We start from the raw sequence: 15,392 nt of genomic DNA on the forward strand, positions 1-15,392 counted from the left end.
TCAGTGTACGCGGGCTCGTGCCCCCCTGCCCCCCTCACATACCTACTACACTGCACCACATCAAACACTTATCAATCTTACATATTAAATGTAACAACATCCTTAAACAAAAAGCATGGATGAATTTCGTTTGGATACTGGAGTAGTTATCCCACATTTATAGACCAGCTGTGGTTAACTTTTTTATTTAAAAAAAATACCATCGTTGGTTGAGCACCTTACAAGAAATTGCGCTGCTGTCTAAAGTCGACCTCTCATTCTTGGTTTTTTCTTTAACTCACAAAAATGTCAACTTCTATCAAAAGTCAAAGATGCGTGTACAGTGTCACAGTGTGTCAACCTTTTGTGGCAGGGAAGTGTATACTCAAAATATTGTAAAAAATACATTAATCGTAAAAAAACATTGATTCAATTCTACACTCAGTTAGTGAATATACATTATTTTATATGTATAATGAAAACACGGTTAAAACAGCTTAGTAACTTTATCATCTCCATTCTTTTGTATGATTATGGACTTGATTGCTATGATGTGGTATCTTACCTGCTCATATTTTTGCAGATGTTATTTTAAATAGTAACACAATCATACAAGAACACAGATATGGTAAGGCTTACTGTATAAACTGTGTATTACAAATGGCTGAAAATAAACATCAGTATGTTAATATGATGCATTCTGCATTCAGCTATCACAAACAACCATTTTCACTTGACCACCTCACTGTACGCGTAGTTTATGTAGTATAGGCGAGCAGGCTGCAGATTGCAGCGTCGACGACGTTTGAACGGTGTGGTATGTGTAGGGCTTACTGTATATTATAGGCTATAGGCCAGGATCAGGTCTTGACATGTATTGATCAGCCCGGACAGTCTCGTCGCTCCGTCTCCCTGTATGTGTAGTTTATGTAGTATAGGCGAGCAGGTTGCAGGTTGCAGCGTCGGCGATGTTTGAACGCTGTGGTATGTGTAGGGCTTACTGTATATTATAGGCTATAGGCCAGGATCAGGTCTTGACATGTATTGATCAGCCCGGACAGTCTCGTCGCTCCGTCTCACTGTACGTGTAGTACATGTAGTATAGGCGAGCTGGTTGCAGCGTCGGCGGTGTTTGAACAATGTGGTATGTGTAGGGCTTACTGTATATTATAGGCTATAGACCAGGATCAGGTCTTGACATGTATTGATCAGCCCGGACAGTCTCGTCGCTCCGTCTCACTGTACGTGTAGTACATGTAGTATAGGCGAGCTGGTTGCAGCGTCGGCGGTGTTTGAACGCTGTGGTATGTGTAGGGCTTACTGTATATTATAGGCTATAGGCCAGGATCAGGTCTTGACATGTATTGATCAGCCCGGACAGTCTCGTCGCTCCGTCTCACTGTACGTGTAGTATATGTAGTATAGGCGAGCTGGTTGCAGCGTCGGCGGTGTTTGAACGCTGTGGTGTGTGTAGGGCTTACTGTATATTATAGGCTATAGGCCAGGATCAGGTCTTGACATGTATTGATCAGCCCGGACAGTCTCGTCGCTCCGTCTCATTATTCATGGCCTCAGGCCAAGGCTCCATTATACATAAGGCCTAAGGCTCAGGATACACACTGCCTCTACACAGGGTGAGTGCATACAGTGGGGCAATCACAGGGGACACACAATGCATCTTGCCTAGCAGTATATAAAAATAATCGTACAGTAGTTCTAATTAAACTCCTGAAGTTAAATGTTAAAATTATTTAAACGCTTAGATACATGCACATGCAGATACATCCACAATATCTTGGAAACATGTAGTTAAAAGTGATTGAACTCCTTTATATGTACAAAGAAGGTTACAATATTTGATAAAATATTATTACAAATAGTTTTTGTACAAATGCAACATTTCAGTATGGAAACTACTTACATTGAGTAACCATCCTACGTTCACAAACGATTATAACAACGTGAAGGTTGATAGATCAGTTTTAACAAGTACAATCCTTAAGAAACGTTTTAAACTTCTTATCGGCAAATATTACATCTTGATACAGGCAATGCAAAATAGACACTTTTAAAGCATAACATATAAATAGGTCAAATGAAAGATTGTAAACATGGTAAACAAAAAGACAGAGATTCTTGATAGCGTCCTAACATTACGAGATAAAGCATTATTGCATACTACGGGCTTAAAACGTTTCGCCAAATGGGATTGAAAGTGAGCTGTGTTGGTTTGGGGGGGGGGGGTGGGGGGATCATATATCCACCGAGAACCGCCGGTTTATTGTTTACATTCACAGAAAGAGAAGCTGATAGTGGTGATAAGGATCTGCAAGGATGACGAATGTTGGTAATCCTGTTATGTCCTGCACCAAACTGTATTTATTCAAGCGGCGCCCCAGCCACATACATTACCCCCCCCCCCCCCCCACACTGACGCACTCTCAGGCTGACAGTTGGTAAGGAGCTTCTGAAGTGTATAAGTTACTGTGGAACTATTAAATGTGTGTTGACTGTCAAAAATTTGATTTGGAGATTTCTGAAATATGTTAGACATTTTGCACCCCTTGTAAAAGTCTTAGGGCTACATAACCTCTTCTGACCATAACACATTAAACAGGAAGTAAAAATTAATTTCTTGTGTTTTTCATTAGCTACTGACTTTGAGGCAGCTGCTTATAAGGCCCCGTTTATGCACCAAGTGCGGTAGCGGTAGCGACAGCGGGAGCGATTTCTAACACCATTGAGTTAAATGAGGCTGTTTATGCACCAAGAGCGATAGCGATAGCGGTTGACCTCCCGCTGCGATTTCTAATTCGCCCGCTGTGTAGTTAGGAATCGCAGCGGTTGCTTAGGCTGAAGCCAGGGTTGCCAACTTGACCCACGCGCACGTGCACTTAGGACAAATAGTTGTGTTAATTATTTGGCGAGTTGGCAAGACTGTGTCCCCCTTCCATTCTCCTTTAACCAACCGCTACCGCTATCGCTCTTCGTGCCTAAACAGACTCATTTACAGCGGGAGCGGGCCCGCTATCGCACCGCTCCCGCACTTGGTGCATAAACGGGGCCTTAGCATCTCAATGTTTTGCACTATTCTGTATGTATTTTAATTTTGTCATACTCAAACAACAGTTAAGGACTTGAAATGCTTGTTTTACTCCATAAACTAAACCTGAACACAATGTTTTATGATCAGGGAAAAGTGATTTCATAACCAACAAGAGCATAACTTTCACCATTACCATTACTTAGCTCGATTAACATTACCGTTCGAGTAATCGCATTGATTCAACAATGCCTTGAGTAGAGAGGAGTTGTAAGATCAAAGGTGGGGAACTTGTAATGAAAACTATGTAACGATGATGGCATTAGCTGCGGCTGCGGCGCGGCGTTCTGCATTAATGTCGCGTCATTAATAGATGGGACGCTCCACGTAGCTCGCGCCCGCGTGGTAGACGGTAGTCTGTTGTAGTATGTGAAAGACATTTACCCATACTACAATAGAATTGTTAATGAAAATTACGATTCAATAATTTGAAATTGAGGTGTTGCGTATAAAAGTATATTTGTATGAAAATGTACAGTTTATAGAAGGTATTACATCATAATGCAACCAATATAAATGAAGTTTGGTGTGAATTTTCCATCTCACAAAAGTTTATGAAAGGGAAATTTGTTTCAATTAATACTTTAACAAGCCCAATATCAATTTTCAAATTCCGGAGGAATTGGTTGTGGGTACTGTACTAAAAAAAATTGAATAAATTAATTCTCAAAGAGGATTCAAGTGAATAATTTGATACTAGTTTGTTTGGGAAATAGAAAATAAGTTTCCCTGGTAGGGACTATATCTTCAAACCTAAATATTTTATGAGTCCTGTATGAAAATAGTCCTACAACGTTATACACTCCTAAACAATGTAGGCCTCAGAATGCTACAGACCGAAACACCGGTTATAATTATTCAGATGATTCGAAGGTAAGACGAGGCAGCAAACAGGTCTGACGTCGATATGACGCCATGAATAAATTGTACATAGATACTTAGCCGAGGCATACTAGAACAGTAATACACGCCGGTTATGTTCTGCTAGTATTGTAGCACTGGCAATCCCTCTACACATTACTACAAGGAGCAAATAGTTGGGTATACACACTCGTAAACAGACTATTTCCCTGAATCAGGTGAACGAGTTGAAATGGTTACTTTTGTGAACTGTCTGAAACTATAGAACTAGTCTGTACGATTGTTCAAAACAGTAAATAACTATAAATATCACTATGAGAATGCTACTTGGGCACAGCCTGAATTAGTACAGGCATTGACTATATATACCTACAGGTATATATACCTGTAGGTATATATAGTCATTGGTACAGGTGAAGGTCTCGAACAATTCAGACTTTCGCCGAGCTACCGTGTTCGATGTATCAAGTAACTTTTTTCAAATTATTTGTTGAATTGTTTCAATAACTCACATCCACACTAGGATTTTACTTTCAGCCCTTAATAAGTCGATTATCTTTTGTATTCAAAAACTAACAAATAGAAGAATAAAAGTTTATTAAAACACAAAATAGATACCTTTAAGAATTAAATGTTTAACTTAACTACAATATTGTGTGTTCTAAATTAAAACCCTCTTGGAAAGCGATAAAACGATTAATTTACAATAAGTAAAGGTATAACTTCCTATTAAGTATAAGGACTAATCTGATTTAAAAAATGTGTATTTAGTATTGAAATAATACTAGTTTCCTCTAAGAATGCGATTGAGTAGCAACCCCACGGCATTCTGTGGTTGGTTAGACGTAGGTTCAAATGTCATTTGATATCACCACCTTTCCATTAAATAAAATGTCTAAGGATTCATAACCAAACAAAGGTCACATTACGTACCATAGCACAACTAGTGACGATACGGTAGGACGCGTGCAGCTCCGGCAGTAAGTAACATAAAGTCCGCCGGGGACGTTTGACGGAAGAGTTGATACTCGAGTACCGTGTTTATCCAGTTGTGAGACTCAGTTTATCGGGAATAAACCTAAGTGTAAAGTTAGTGGAAGTGAAATTAGTGGCATCGTAAAGTGTGAGTTTTATCTACGTGGCGTGGTACAATAAAATGAACACCGTGCCATCTGAAAATAACTCCACACCGTACTGCTCTGTGATTGTTAACTCTCTGGTGGAGGAATCAGTGACGTGACAATTATAGTGAAATAAGATGCAAAACATGAGAAAATTCACTAAATTTGGATTGTGTGTCGTAGAAAGATTTTCATAATTGTCAGAATAGTAAAAAAATATTTTGGGTTTAGTTTGTAGTCTTTGTAAGTTAACAGTTTGCATGTTTGTACGGCAACTGTAACTGATTACTTTAACTGTAAAAGTAATTAATTCAATTTAGCAACCCAAACATTATTTTATACAAAAAATAAAATCTCTTTAGATTTACATAGTAAAATTTTAATTTAAGAACATTTTTTTTAAATATATATATATATATATATATATATATCGCAAATAACCATCATTATTCACCAGCCAAGTTCGTGAGTCAACATAGTAGAGCATACTAATTATCCTCATAATGAACTATACCCGAGACGCCGAGGCAGAAAGCACATAGGGAGAAAGAAGAGGTTTAAAAACAAATCGAGATGGGTTAAAGACGAAGTGATAACGAGAGCGTATGAGTATTTAACCAAGAGGGCGGGAGGGGGAGTTCCATCAGAACACAACAGAACACATGAGTCTAATATTTAACATTCATTACACGGGCGGGTGCACACATTAGGCAAGGCACACAAGAACCCCGAAAATAAACACAATATCAGACGTCGTCGCTCCTTCTTCTTGCCTGCATTATTAATCCGAGGTCCGGCCTTGTCAACGCAATGTTTGCCAACGCGTGCGGAGGCCACAACGGTAATCGTTGTGTTTTACCTCCACGGACCTCAGAAACACAAGATTTTGTAATAATTTAAATTAATTAATTTGATTTATTTATTTGCTATTCTCATTTGTAACGTATGTAAGAGCTATTTCCCTATGTACTTAACAAACCCATGTTATATTTAAGATTTTGAGAAATATCAGAATTATATTAAAAATAAAACAATTATTGATAAACATTAAATAGATTTAAAAAAACGCAGTCAAAAATTGTGTAGGGAATTAATTAAAAGTAACTTAAAATTGTTTTTTTTTTTGTCAAGTTACAGTTAAATCGTATTATTAGACGTTGTTATTTTTTAGCGATTAATAGCCACAGATAACGCAGGATGAGCCCACTACAGTGTAGTGAATATTTTCAGATAAGATCGCGGAAGCCCTCCAATTAATTGTACCAGCCTTTGGTCTTCTCCGCCTTGTAATTGGAAGCCCTGCAGAAGATTAACTGAGATCCGGCCTTCTCCGCGGCGATAACTCTCTCCAACAAGTAAACAAACCTCGCACCGAGTCACACACTACAGTGCCTCACTATACAATATCTAAACAAACCACGCACCGAGTCACACACACTACAGTGCCTCATTATACAATATCAAAACAAACCTCGCACCTAGTGACACGTACTACAGTGCCTCAGTATACAATATCTAAACAAACCTCGCACCGAGTCACACACACTACAGCGCCTCGGTATACAATATCTAAACAAACCTCACACCCAGTCGCACACACTACAGTGTCTCAGTATACAATATCTAAACAAACCTCGCACCGAGTCACACACACTACAGTGCCTCACTATATAATATCAAAATTAACCTTTCACTGAGTCACACACACTACAGTGCCTCAGTATACAATATCTAAATTAACCTCTCACCGAGTCACACACACTACAGTGCCTACAATATCTAAATCTTGTATTGTAAACTACAGTGCCTCACTATATAATATCAAAATTAACCTCTCACTGAGTCACACACACTACAGTGCCTCAGTATACAATATATAAATTAACCTCTCACCTAGTCACACACACTACAGTGTCTCACTATACAATATCTAAACAAACCTCGCACCGAGTCACACACACAACAGCTCCTCGGTATACAATATCTAAACAAACCTCACACCGAGTCGCACACAATACAGTGCCTCAGTATACAATATCAAAACAAACCTCGCACCGAGTCACACACACTACAGTGCCTCACTATACAATATCTAAACAAACCTCGCACCGAGTAACATACACTACAGTGCCTCACTATACAATATCTAACCAAACCTCTACAACACTACTATACAATAATATGTAAACAAACCTCGCACTGAGTCACACACACTACAGTGTCTCACTATTCAATATCTAAACAAACCTCGCACCGAGTCACACACACTACAATGCCTCGGTATACAATATATAAACAAACCTCACACCGAGTCACACACACTACAGTGCCTCAGTATAAAATATCGGTCGCCATTTCAAAGAATAGTATAAAGTATAAAGTATCTAAACGAACCTCGCACCGAGTCACACACACTACAGTGCCTCAGTATACAATATCTAAATTAACCTCTCACCGAGTCTCACACACTACAGTGCCTCACTATACAATATCTAAACAAACCTCGCACCGAGTCACACATACTACACTAAAGTGCCTCACTATCAATATCTAAGCAAATTTTGCAAGATATTTTTGTAGATTTTTTTAAATTTTGTTTTGTTAGGATTAATTTAGTTTAGTACAAACAGTTGATAGTTAAATGTGGTTTACATAGATTATGCATTTACTTAATTCTGAACAAAGGAAACTTTATAAAATTTGCTTAAGAATAACATATTATGACATAAAAACACCTAATAATCCGTCCTTTATAGTTGGGTGAAGTCATACAAATTAATGTTTACTCACACTGATAGCGGTCCAAAAAGTATTAGCTTTCGTAAATGAGGTTTATTTTTTTTGCTCATGTTTTAAAGATAGTTTTAATAGCCACCAGCAATACACTGCACTACTACACAAGTCGGTGTTTGCATTTCCAGTCAGCCTTGCTGGCCGGCGGCACCCTATCGCCGCGAAAGCCTATTTTTATCTAATCAAGAATGAAATTTGGCCCGAGGCCCGTCCACAATAAGCTGGGAGGGTGTAAATAATGGATCCCTGTTCCTTGCTATTGTTAAACGAGGAATTGGATTTGTGATGGAGCAGCGATAGGAGAAGTGACGGCCTAGGATTGAATTATCTCACACACTCACAGTCACACATTGGTGCACATATGTTTGCCGAATAAATTGTCCTACAACGTCATTCGAAATTGAACTTCTGAACCAATTTTGAGACAATGTTTCTGAGTACCGGTTAGTTTATGTATGAATATAAATGGGGATGATTAATTTGTTTATCAACATATAACTACGAGTAATGGTGTAGCTGTTAAAAGCTAAGGTTATAAGCTGAACTAAGTTTTTTTCCACCGACGCAGAATTGATTACGTTGCTTTTAAACTGTAATAGATCCGACCGAACTGTAAAAGTTAAGTAATCCGAGCGAACGGTTGAGAGGGGAGACACTTCAGTAGACGTGGTGATTGGTACCTCGCAGGTAATACAACAATTACGTCTACCATGAGTGTAAATAAACCACGAGCCAGCAGTAGTCGTCCCCCGGGCCACGTGTTGTGGCTGTGACTGACCTTGCATCTCGTACCGTACTGTGTGTAGTTAAAAAGTCACTGTCGTGTATTTGGAATAAATTTAAATCCTGGCAATCCATGTACTTAAGTTTAAAATTTGAAATCGTAATTCTTACGTGTTATCAACAATATAAATGTCACTTAACTGAACGCACCTTAATGTAAGATAACAAAATTATTAGTCGTTATTAGTCTTAACATTGGTAATGCAAACATATTAACTGCTTGTAGATTTTACACTGAATCAATCATCCTACAGAATGGAGATATAAAGGGGTTGTCGCTCAGTCAGGTGAGCTGTAACGTAACAATCAAAACGAGCGCGAGAAGTGACGAATGGCTGCCGGAGCAATCATTGACACAGCCCAATCATGGCGACATGCCCATCAACAATTTGATTTGTATGGCGCTTTTCATCACGCGTATTCTAGATTAATTTGAAACTTTCCCCTCACCGAGCCACCCCGACTCGGTATTTTTTATCGTCACACTTTCCAATTATAAACACGTCGAAAAAACAAACAGAACAAACAGAAATGCGCATTCGCTTTTTCACCTCGTGTCGAAAGGAAGTAGCGTCATACGTATTTGTTTTCCCGTTGTCATTTTAGTCACTGCTTTTTCTGGCTGATGATTTTTTTATTCGGTCGGTCGACACAGGTGAAGTGGACGCATCACTCTTGACTTGCAATGTAAATAAAGTGGGTAACGTCACTGCGTGTTGTTGGCGGACATTGCTACGAACTATTCACCTTCATCTGACACAATGCTTACATCAGCTGATGCACACTGCATAACATAACGGTTATAAATAATGGTAAATAATGGTTTGGCTTTTAAATTCAGCTGGGCTGCTAATTATATATTTTACTGTTGTACTCTATTGGTAAAAAGTGTTTTTATTTAATGACTATTTTTACCAAAAGTAAAAGCCATTACAATATTCAAAAAAAATGTTAAGCTCGCAGTGTTTAAATATAATGTATATATTGGGTTTTCGGTACGTACACATTGAAACAATATATCTTGGTATAGCTCATAAAACGTATTTGTTGCAATTGTGAGAAAAACCTTTCTATGTTATAAGTTAAAAATGCATAGCTCAAATTTAATTATTATAGAATTAAATATGTAGTGTTAGTATTATTTTAAATTATAATGATGAGTGACTTCTTAATCTTTGTTCCAGGTTTTTCCTCAAGTTTTTCCTGAAATGCAATCAAAACTGTTTGAAGAACGCTGGCAATCCAAGGGATATGAGAAGGTTTCAGGTAGGCTATATCATTAATGCATTACCTTATTACCTTATATTGTTAGCTGAGATGTAGCTGTAGCACTACAGTACGTACATACAGGACCACGCATTGGGAGCGCCCACCACGCTGGGTATGTGATATAGAGACAGCTCGTGTGTTGCATACCTCAACTCTGCAGGCGCACCTCGCTACAGCACAATGCTGTGTTGTAAATGCTGTATAGTAGTTTACGCAACGATTTCGTAAAGATAGAGTTAACTACATGAGTAGTAATGTAAGGTATGAGCCTTGGCGAGTGCCTTAAAAACTTCTACGAGTGTCGTTAAGACTATTTACGAGAGTTATGTACACTACTTTACGTACGACAGTTTTTAATTACAGTACTAACAACCACTACTCATTATTTCTAAGAGAGGTTACTGGCAGTGATTCAATGACTCATTGTACCAAACACTAATTGCACACACTCATTAACAATTAAATTGGTCTTAACCACTGATTAGTTGTAGTTCGATGCATTGCAATTTTACTTCTTTTCTCTCAATCCTTGAACTACATTGGCCCGTTACTCATGATTTTAAGCAAGTAAACAATGCTGTTAATTTCATATTTAATTCTAAAAACTAAACTGAAACGGATAGTTTAAAAACGGTCGTAGATAAAAGTAATTAAAGTTACTTACCTTAAATCCTGCAATAGTTTTTGAATATATTGACTGTATATACATTTTGGGTTTGTTTGATCCATCATCAAGTCTTTAAAAACACAAAACATCATTCTCTTCAAAATTTCTACAGTATTAATTCAACGTATAGCCTACATAAAAACATCAAAACATTAATTTAGACTAATCAGCTTACTTAGAGTCAATCGAAGTTCCAGAGTCACCAAGTTAGAGTATAAGCAACCGGATCCTTTTTTTTTTGTGTTTTTGGTCTTGGATCATTATTTCCTAAACGACAACTTGTTCAAAAATTGGAAACATTTTTAGGACCATGTTTCCTATATCTGAACAAGTTGTCGTTTAACATAATAGCAGCTTCTTCTTCAAAATCTAATTAATGTGGTACGCGTCTACTTCAGGATGGAAACATACAAACTAATACAGGGTTCCCTATATGCATAATAACTTAATATACTTCGACTACATTGTTCGATAATACAATGCGTACGTTGTTATTCTTTAATGATTATTATTTCTATTTGTTTATGATTTCTATCATTGACTGTCAACGCTTCTACATTGTTTAAGGGGATAGTTGAGAGGCGGCGCGGTGTAGAGCGCCGTGCCACGCCGGGTATGTGATTTAGATACTGCTCGTGAGTTGCATACCTCGGCACTGCAGGCGCACCTCGCTAGTCCGGTGTGTCACTACAGTGTATTACTTTTGAGTTGTTTTATTCTTTGATTAGTAGCCCATTTGTTATTTCATTCTCACTATTTGTCCTAATAAGGACTGCTGTTGTAAATATTTTACAAATAGGCCCACTAAATTATGTTTAAACTATGAGATAACACAAAAATTACAAATTTTACAGGCTTGCATTTAATCTCGTGCCCACAAATTACTCAGCAGTTTTCCAAGGTTTATGGTACAATGATGAATTAGATAATATACATCTGCAAAGATAAATTGGACGAAATTACACATTTTAGCATAAAACACTGCACTGGCCAATACTGTAACTATTAAATAAAAATGTTTCACCCGGTTGGAGAATACCTTTATTTATTAGACGATATATTTTTTTTAAACAAAAGCACTTTATTAATAATTAGTTACAACAATCCCTAGACTTACAAAGTAACACTGGTAACACCTACCAGTACTAACAATGTGATGTGAGTAAATAATGTGATTATCGTTTTTATTATCAATTGGTATAAGGACGCCCCCTATGAAGACATTAATGATAGGAGGTTCGAAGAAATTGTCGCTCAATGTAAAGGGGTGGCAGTTGGTAGAAGACTCTTGCAGGCAAGAAGACAAAACTTGTAGTGTAATGAAATTAAAGGCGTCAAGGGGGAAAAATCGGAGGGTGTGAAACTGACTGGGATACTGGGAGCTGGCGGTGGGTAATTAGAGTCGTGCTGCTGTTTGTTAAACGTCGTGGCCACTGCATCTCTCTCTGTCTCTCTCTCGCATACACTCTCTAACTCCTCTCTACTGACTGGGATACTGGGAGCTGGCGGTGCGTAATTAGAGTCGTGCTGCTGTTTGTTAAACGTCGTGGCCACTGCATCTCTCTCTGTCTCTCTCTCCTACACTCTCTAACTCCTCTCTACTGAATGGGATACTGGGAGCTGGCGGTAGGTAATTAGAGTCGTGCTGCTGTTTGTTAAACGTCGTGGCCACTGCATCGCTCTCTGTCTCTCTCTTGTAAAAAACCAGAATTTGTTATTGTAGAGGTATCTTATAGTTATTGGAAAATAATATTGTGTGCTGTTTATCGTCCACCTAAAGCTGGATTTATCTCAGAGTTTTTTGAAATATTAGCTGATTTAATTCCCATATATGATAATATTGTAATTTTGGGAGATTTCAACTTTAATCTTAATATAGATAGTGTATCAAACGATAAAAATCAATTCCTTGCTTTAGTAAATAGTTTGAATTTGCACATACTTCCTCTGAATCCTACTTATCACAGACCTGATAGTGATTCCTGGTTAGATTTGATTTTGACAAATGACTTGAACAGAATTAAATGTCATGGTCAGTTATCTGTATCTGGGATATCGTATCACGATTTAATCTATGTTGAATTTAATTTGAAAGCAAAGCTATTTAAGGATAAAGAATATTTAGTTGTACGTAGCTTTAAAAATATTAACCTTGCAGAGTTAAAAGCACAATGTAATGAGTTGCAGTGGGATAATTTGTATTTAACTGATTCACTTGATGAGAAAGTCGAAATCTTAGAAAATAATATTATTAGTGTATATGATAAATATGTACCTGAAAGAAAGGTTTTAAAAAGAAAAAACCCATGTCCATGGATAAACACTGACTTAAAATCAGTAATGAAAGAACGTGACTTATTGTATAGAAGATATGTAAAAAATAAAAATGAATTTAACTGGGAGCAGTATAGAGTGTTACGGAATAGAGTTAAGAGAATGTTAAGAGATGCTAGAAATAATTACATAGCTCAATTTCTACAAGAAAATAAACCTATTAAGCAGGTGTGGAAAACTTTAAAAAGCCAAGGAGCAGGAAAAGAGTCGAAGAGTATGGTTGACCCAGTAGTTGATGTTAATAGCCTCAATAACTATTTTTGCGGCATAGATAACAGTATAAATGATGATTTATTAGCTTATTACGAGAACCAAGGTGGGCGAGATAATTTTATATTTAGCCAAGTTGATGTTGAAACAATTGAAAAGGTAGTCTCAGACATTTCTAGTACTGCAATAGGTTGTGATGGTATAAGTCTTAAGTTCCTTAAGTTAATATTCGATGATATAAAACATGTTTTGTGTTATATTTTTAACTATTCTCTTATACATGGTGTGTACCCAAATCAATGGAAACGAGCTTTAATTTTACCTTTACCAAAAATCAAGTCCCCTAAAGAGTGTAAAAATTATAGATCCATTAACATATTGTGTATATTCGCTAAAATATTAGATAAATTAGTATATTTACAAATAAGAAAATATTTAAACGACAATAATGTGTTTTATAAGTACCAATCCGGTTATAGGTCGTCATACAGTACTCAAACTGCTTTAATTAAAATAACTGATGACATTAGAAAAGCTATGGACGATAGAAAGATTACAGTCCTGATATTATTAGATTTTAGTCGTGCATTTGACTGTGTTAGTCATACACTTCTATTGTCTATCTTAAGGTCTTACAACATTAGCTCAAGTGTGGTAGGTTGGTTTAAATCATACCTTAGCAATAGACTTCAAAGAGTTAAAACAGTGAATGGAACTTTATCAGAATGGAGATTAAACCCGATAGGAGTGCCTCAGGGTTCAACGTTATCTGCCATGTTGTTTTCCTTATATATCAATAAGATAAGCGATTCATTCATGTTTTGCAGATCGATGCTATATGCAGATGACTTACAATTGTATGTTCATTGTGATGTAAACGATTTAAATAATAATATACAGATGGTAAATGCAGATTTGTTAACATTACATAAATGGTGTATTGATCATGGACTTAGTTTAAATATTGAAAAATGTAAACCAATGCTAATAGGTACTCGAAGATTATTAAATAACATAGATATTAATAACACTATATCTGTGAATCTAAATGGTGTCGATTTAAAATATGAGGAGTCGTTAGTTAACTTAGGTTTACGACTCACTGAAACATTGTCATGGACCGAACAAGTAGATTATGTACATAAAAAGGTCTATCAGATATTATATAGATTAAAAAGATTATGTTTTAGACCTGATTTTCGAATAAAGAAACTTCTTGTATCCACTCTAATTTTTCCGTTGTTTGATTATGCTTTAGCGGCATATTGTGATGTAAACGAAACATTGACAATGAAGTTACAAAGAGCACAAAATTCATGTTTAAGGTATATTTTTAATCTATCTCTTGATGAACATGTAACAAGATATTATAAAGAATTAGGATGGCTTAAGATTAAGGAAAGGGTAGAGTACAATGTTTTGTCCTTGATGTATAAAATTTTAGAAGATAAAAGACCAGACTATTTATATGAAAAATATGTTTTGATGAGACAAGTTCATTTGAGACATACTAGATTTAGTGACAATTTGCTACAAATACCTATACATAGAACAACAATTTATAATAGGTCATTTCATGTACAAACAATAAGATTAGTCAACAAGCTGAGTGACAGCCTAAAAACTGCTACAACTAGCGCATCATTCAATAGAATGTTAAAGAAAACCCTTTTATTAAGATATTAAGCCTTTTTTCTCTATCTCTCTATATTAAAACACTACTTTATTTTCACCAAACATGTATAAAACGAAGCTAATTTTGTTATCTCTCATTGAAAAATAATTTAAAAAATAAATAAAAATTTAAATGTATCTATAGATTAGAAGCAAACATGTTTTGTGTTTTGTAAATATTTTTTATTTTTAGGTTTACAATTTGTAAAAGCAATTTTCTTTTCTTTATCTTTTAGTGATAAGGTAGTTAAGTTGCCAAGCCACAACTGACATGTAATTGATGTATGTACAGATTGTCTAAGTCTGGTCTGGTGTAAGAGTGGACCTTTGGTCCAAACCAGACCAGGGTAAATAAAGAAATTGTCAAATTGTCAAATTGTCTCTCCTACACTCTCTCTCTACTGACTGGGATACTGGGAGCTGGCGGTGGGTAATTAGAGTCGTGCTGCTGTTTGTTAAACGTCGTGGCCACTGCATCTCTCTCTGTCTCTCTCTCGCATACACTCTCTAACTCCTCTCTACTGACTGGGATACTGGGAGCTGGCGGTGCGTAATTAGAGTCGTGCTGCTGTTTGTTAAACGTCGTGGCCACTGCATC

At 36.7% G+C, this 15,392-nt stretch overlaps 1 protein-coding gene across 1 annotated transcript in view; it reads left to right on the plus strand.

The window, feature by feature from the left end:
• The window catches only part of LOC128983050 (transcription factor collier), a 104,257-nt gene that overhangs the window by 68,697 nt on the left and 20,168 nt on the right, over positions 1-15,392 (plus strand). Inside the window, exon 7 of the mRNA XM_054402182.1 lies at positions 9,825-9,906. Within this exon, the coding sequence (XP_054258157.1) occupies positions 9,825-9,906 (82 nt within the window). The remainder of the gene's footprint in view (positions 1-9,824; positions 9,907-15,392) is intronic.

Source organism: Macrosteles quadrilineatus, unplaced genomic scaffold (genome assembly GCF_028750875.1).
Source record: "Macrosteles quadrilineatus isolate MER2022 unplaced genomic scaffold, UCM_ALF_1.0 Scaffold_1__1_contigs__length_201487025, whole genome shotgun sequence".
NCBI lineage: Eukaryota > Metazoa > Arthropoda > Insecta > Hemiptera > Cicadellidae > Macrosteles > Macrosteles quadrilineatus.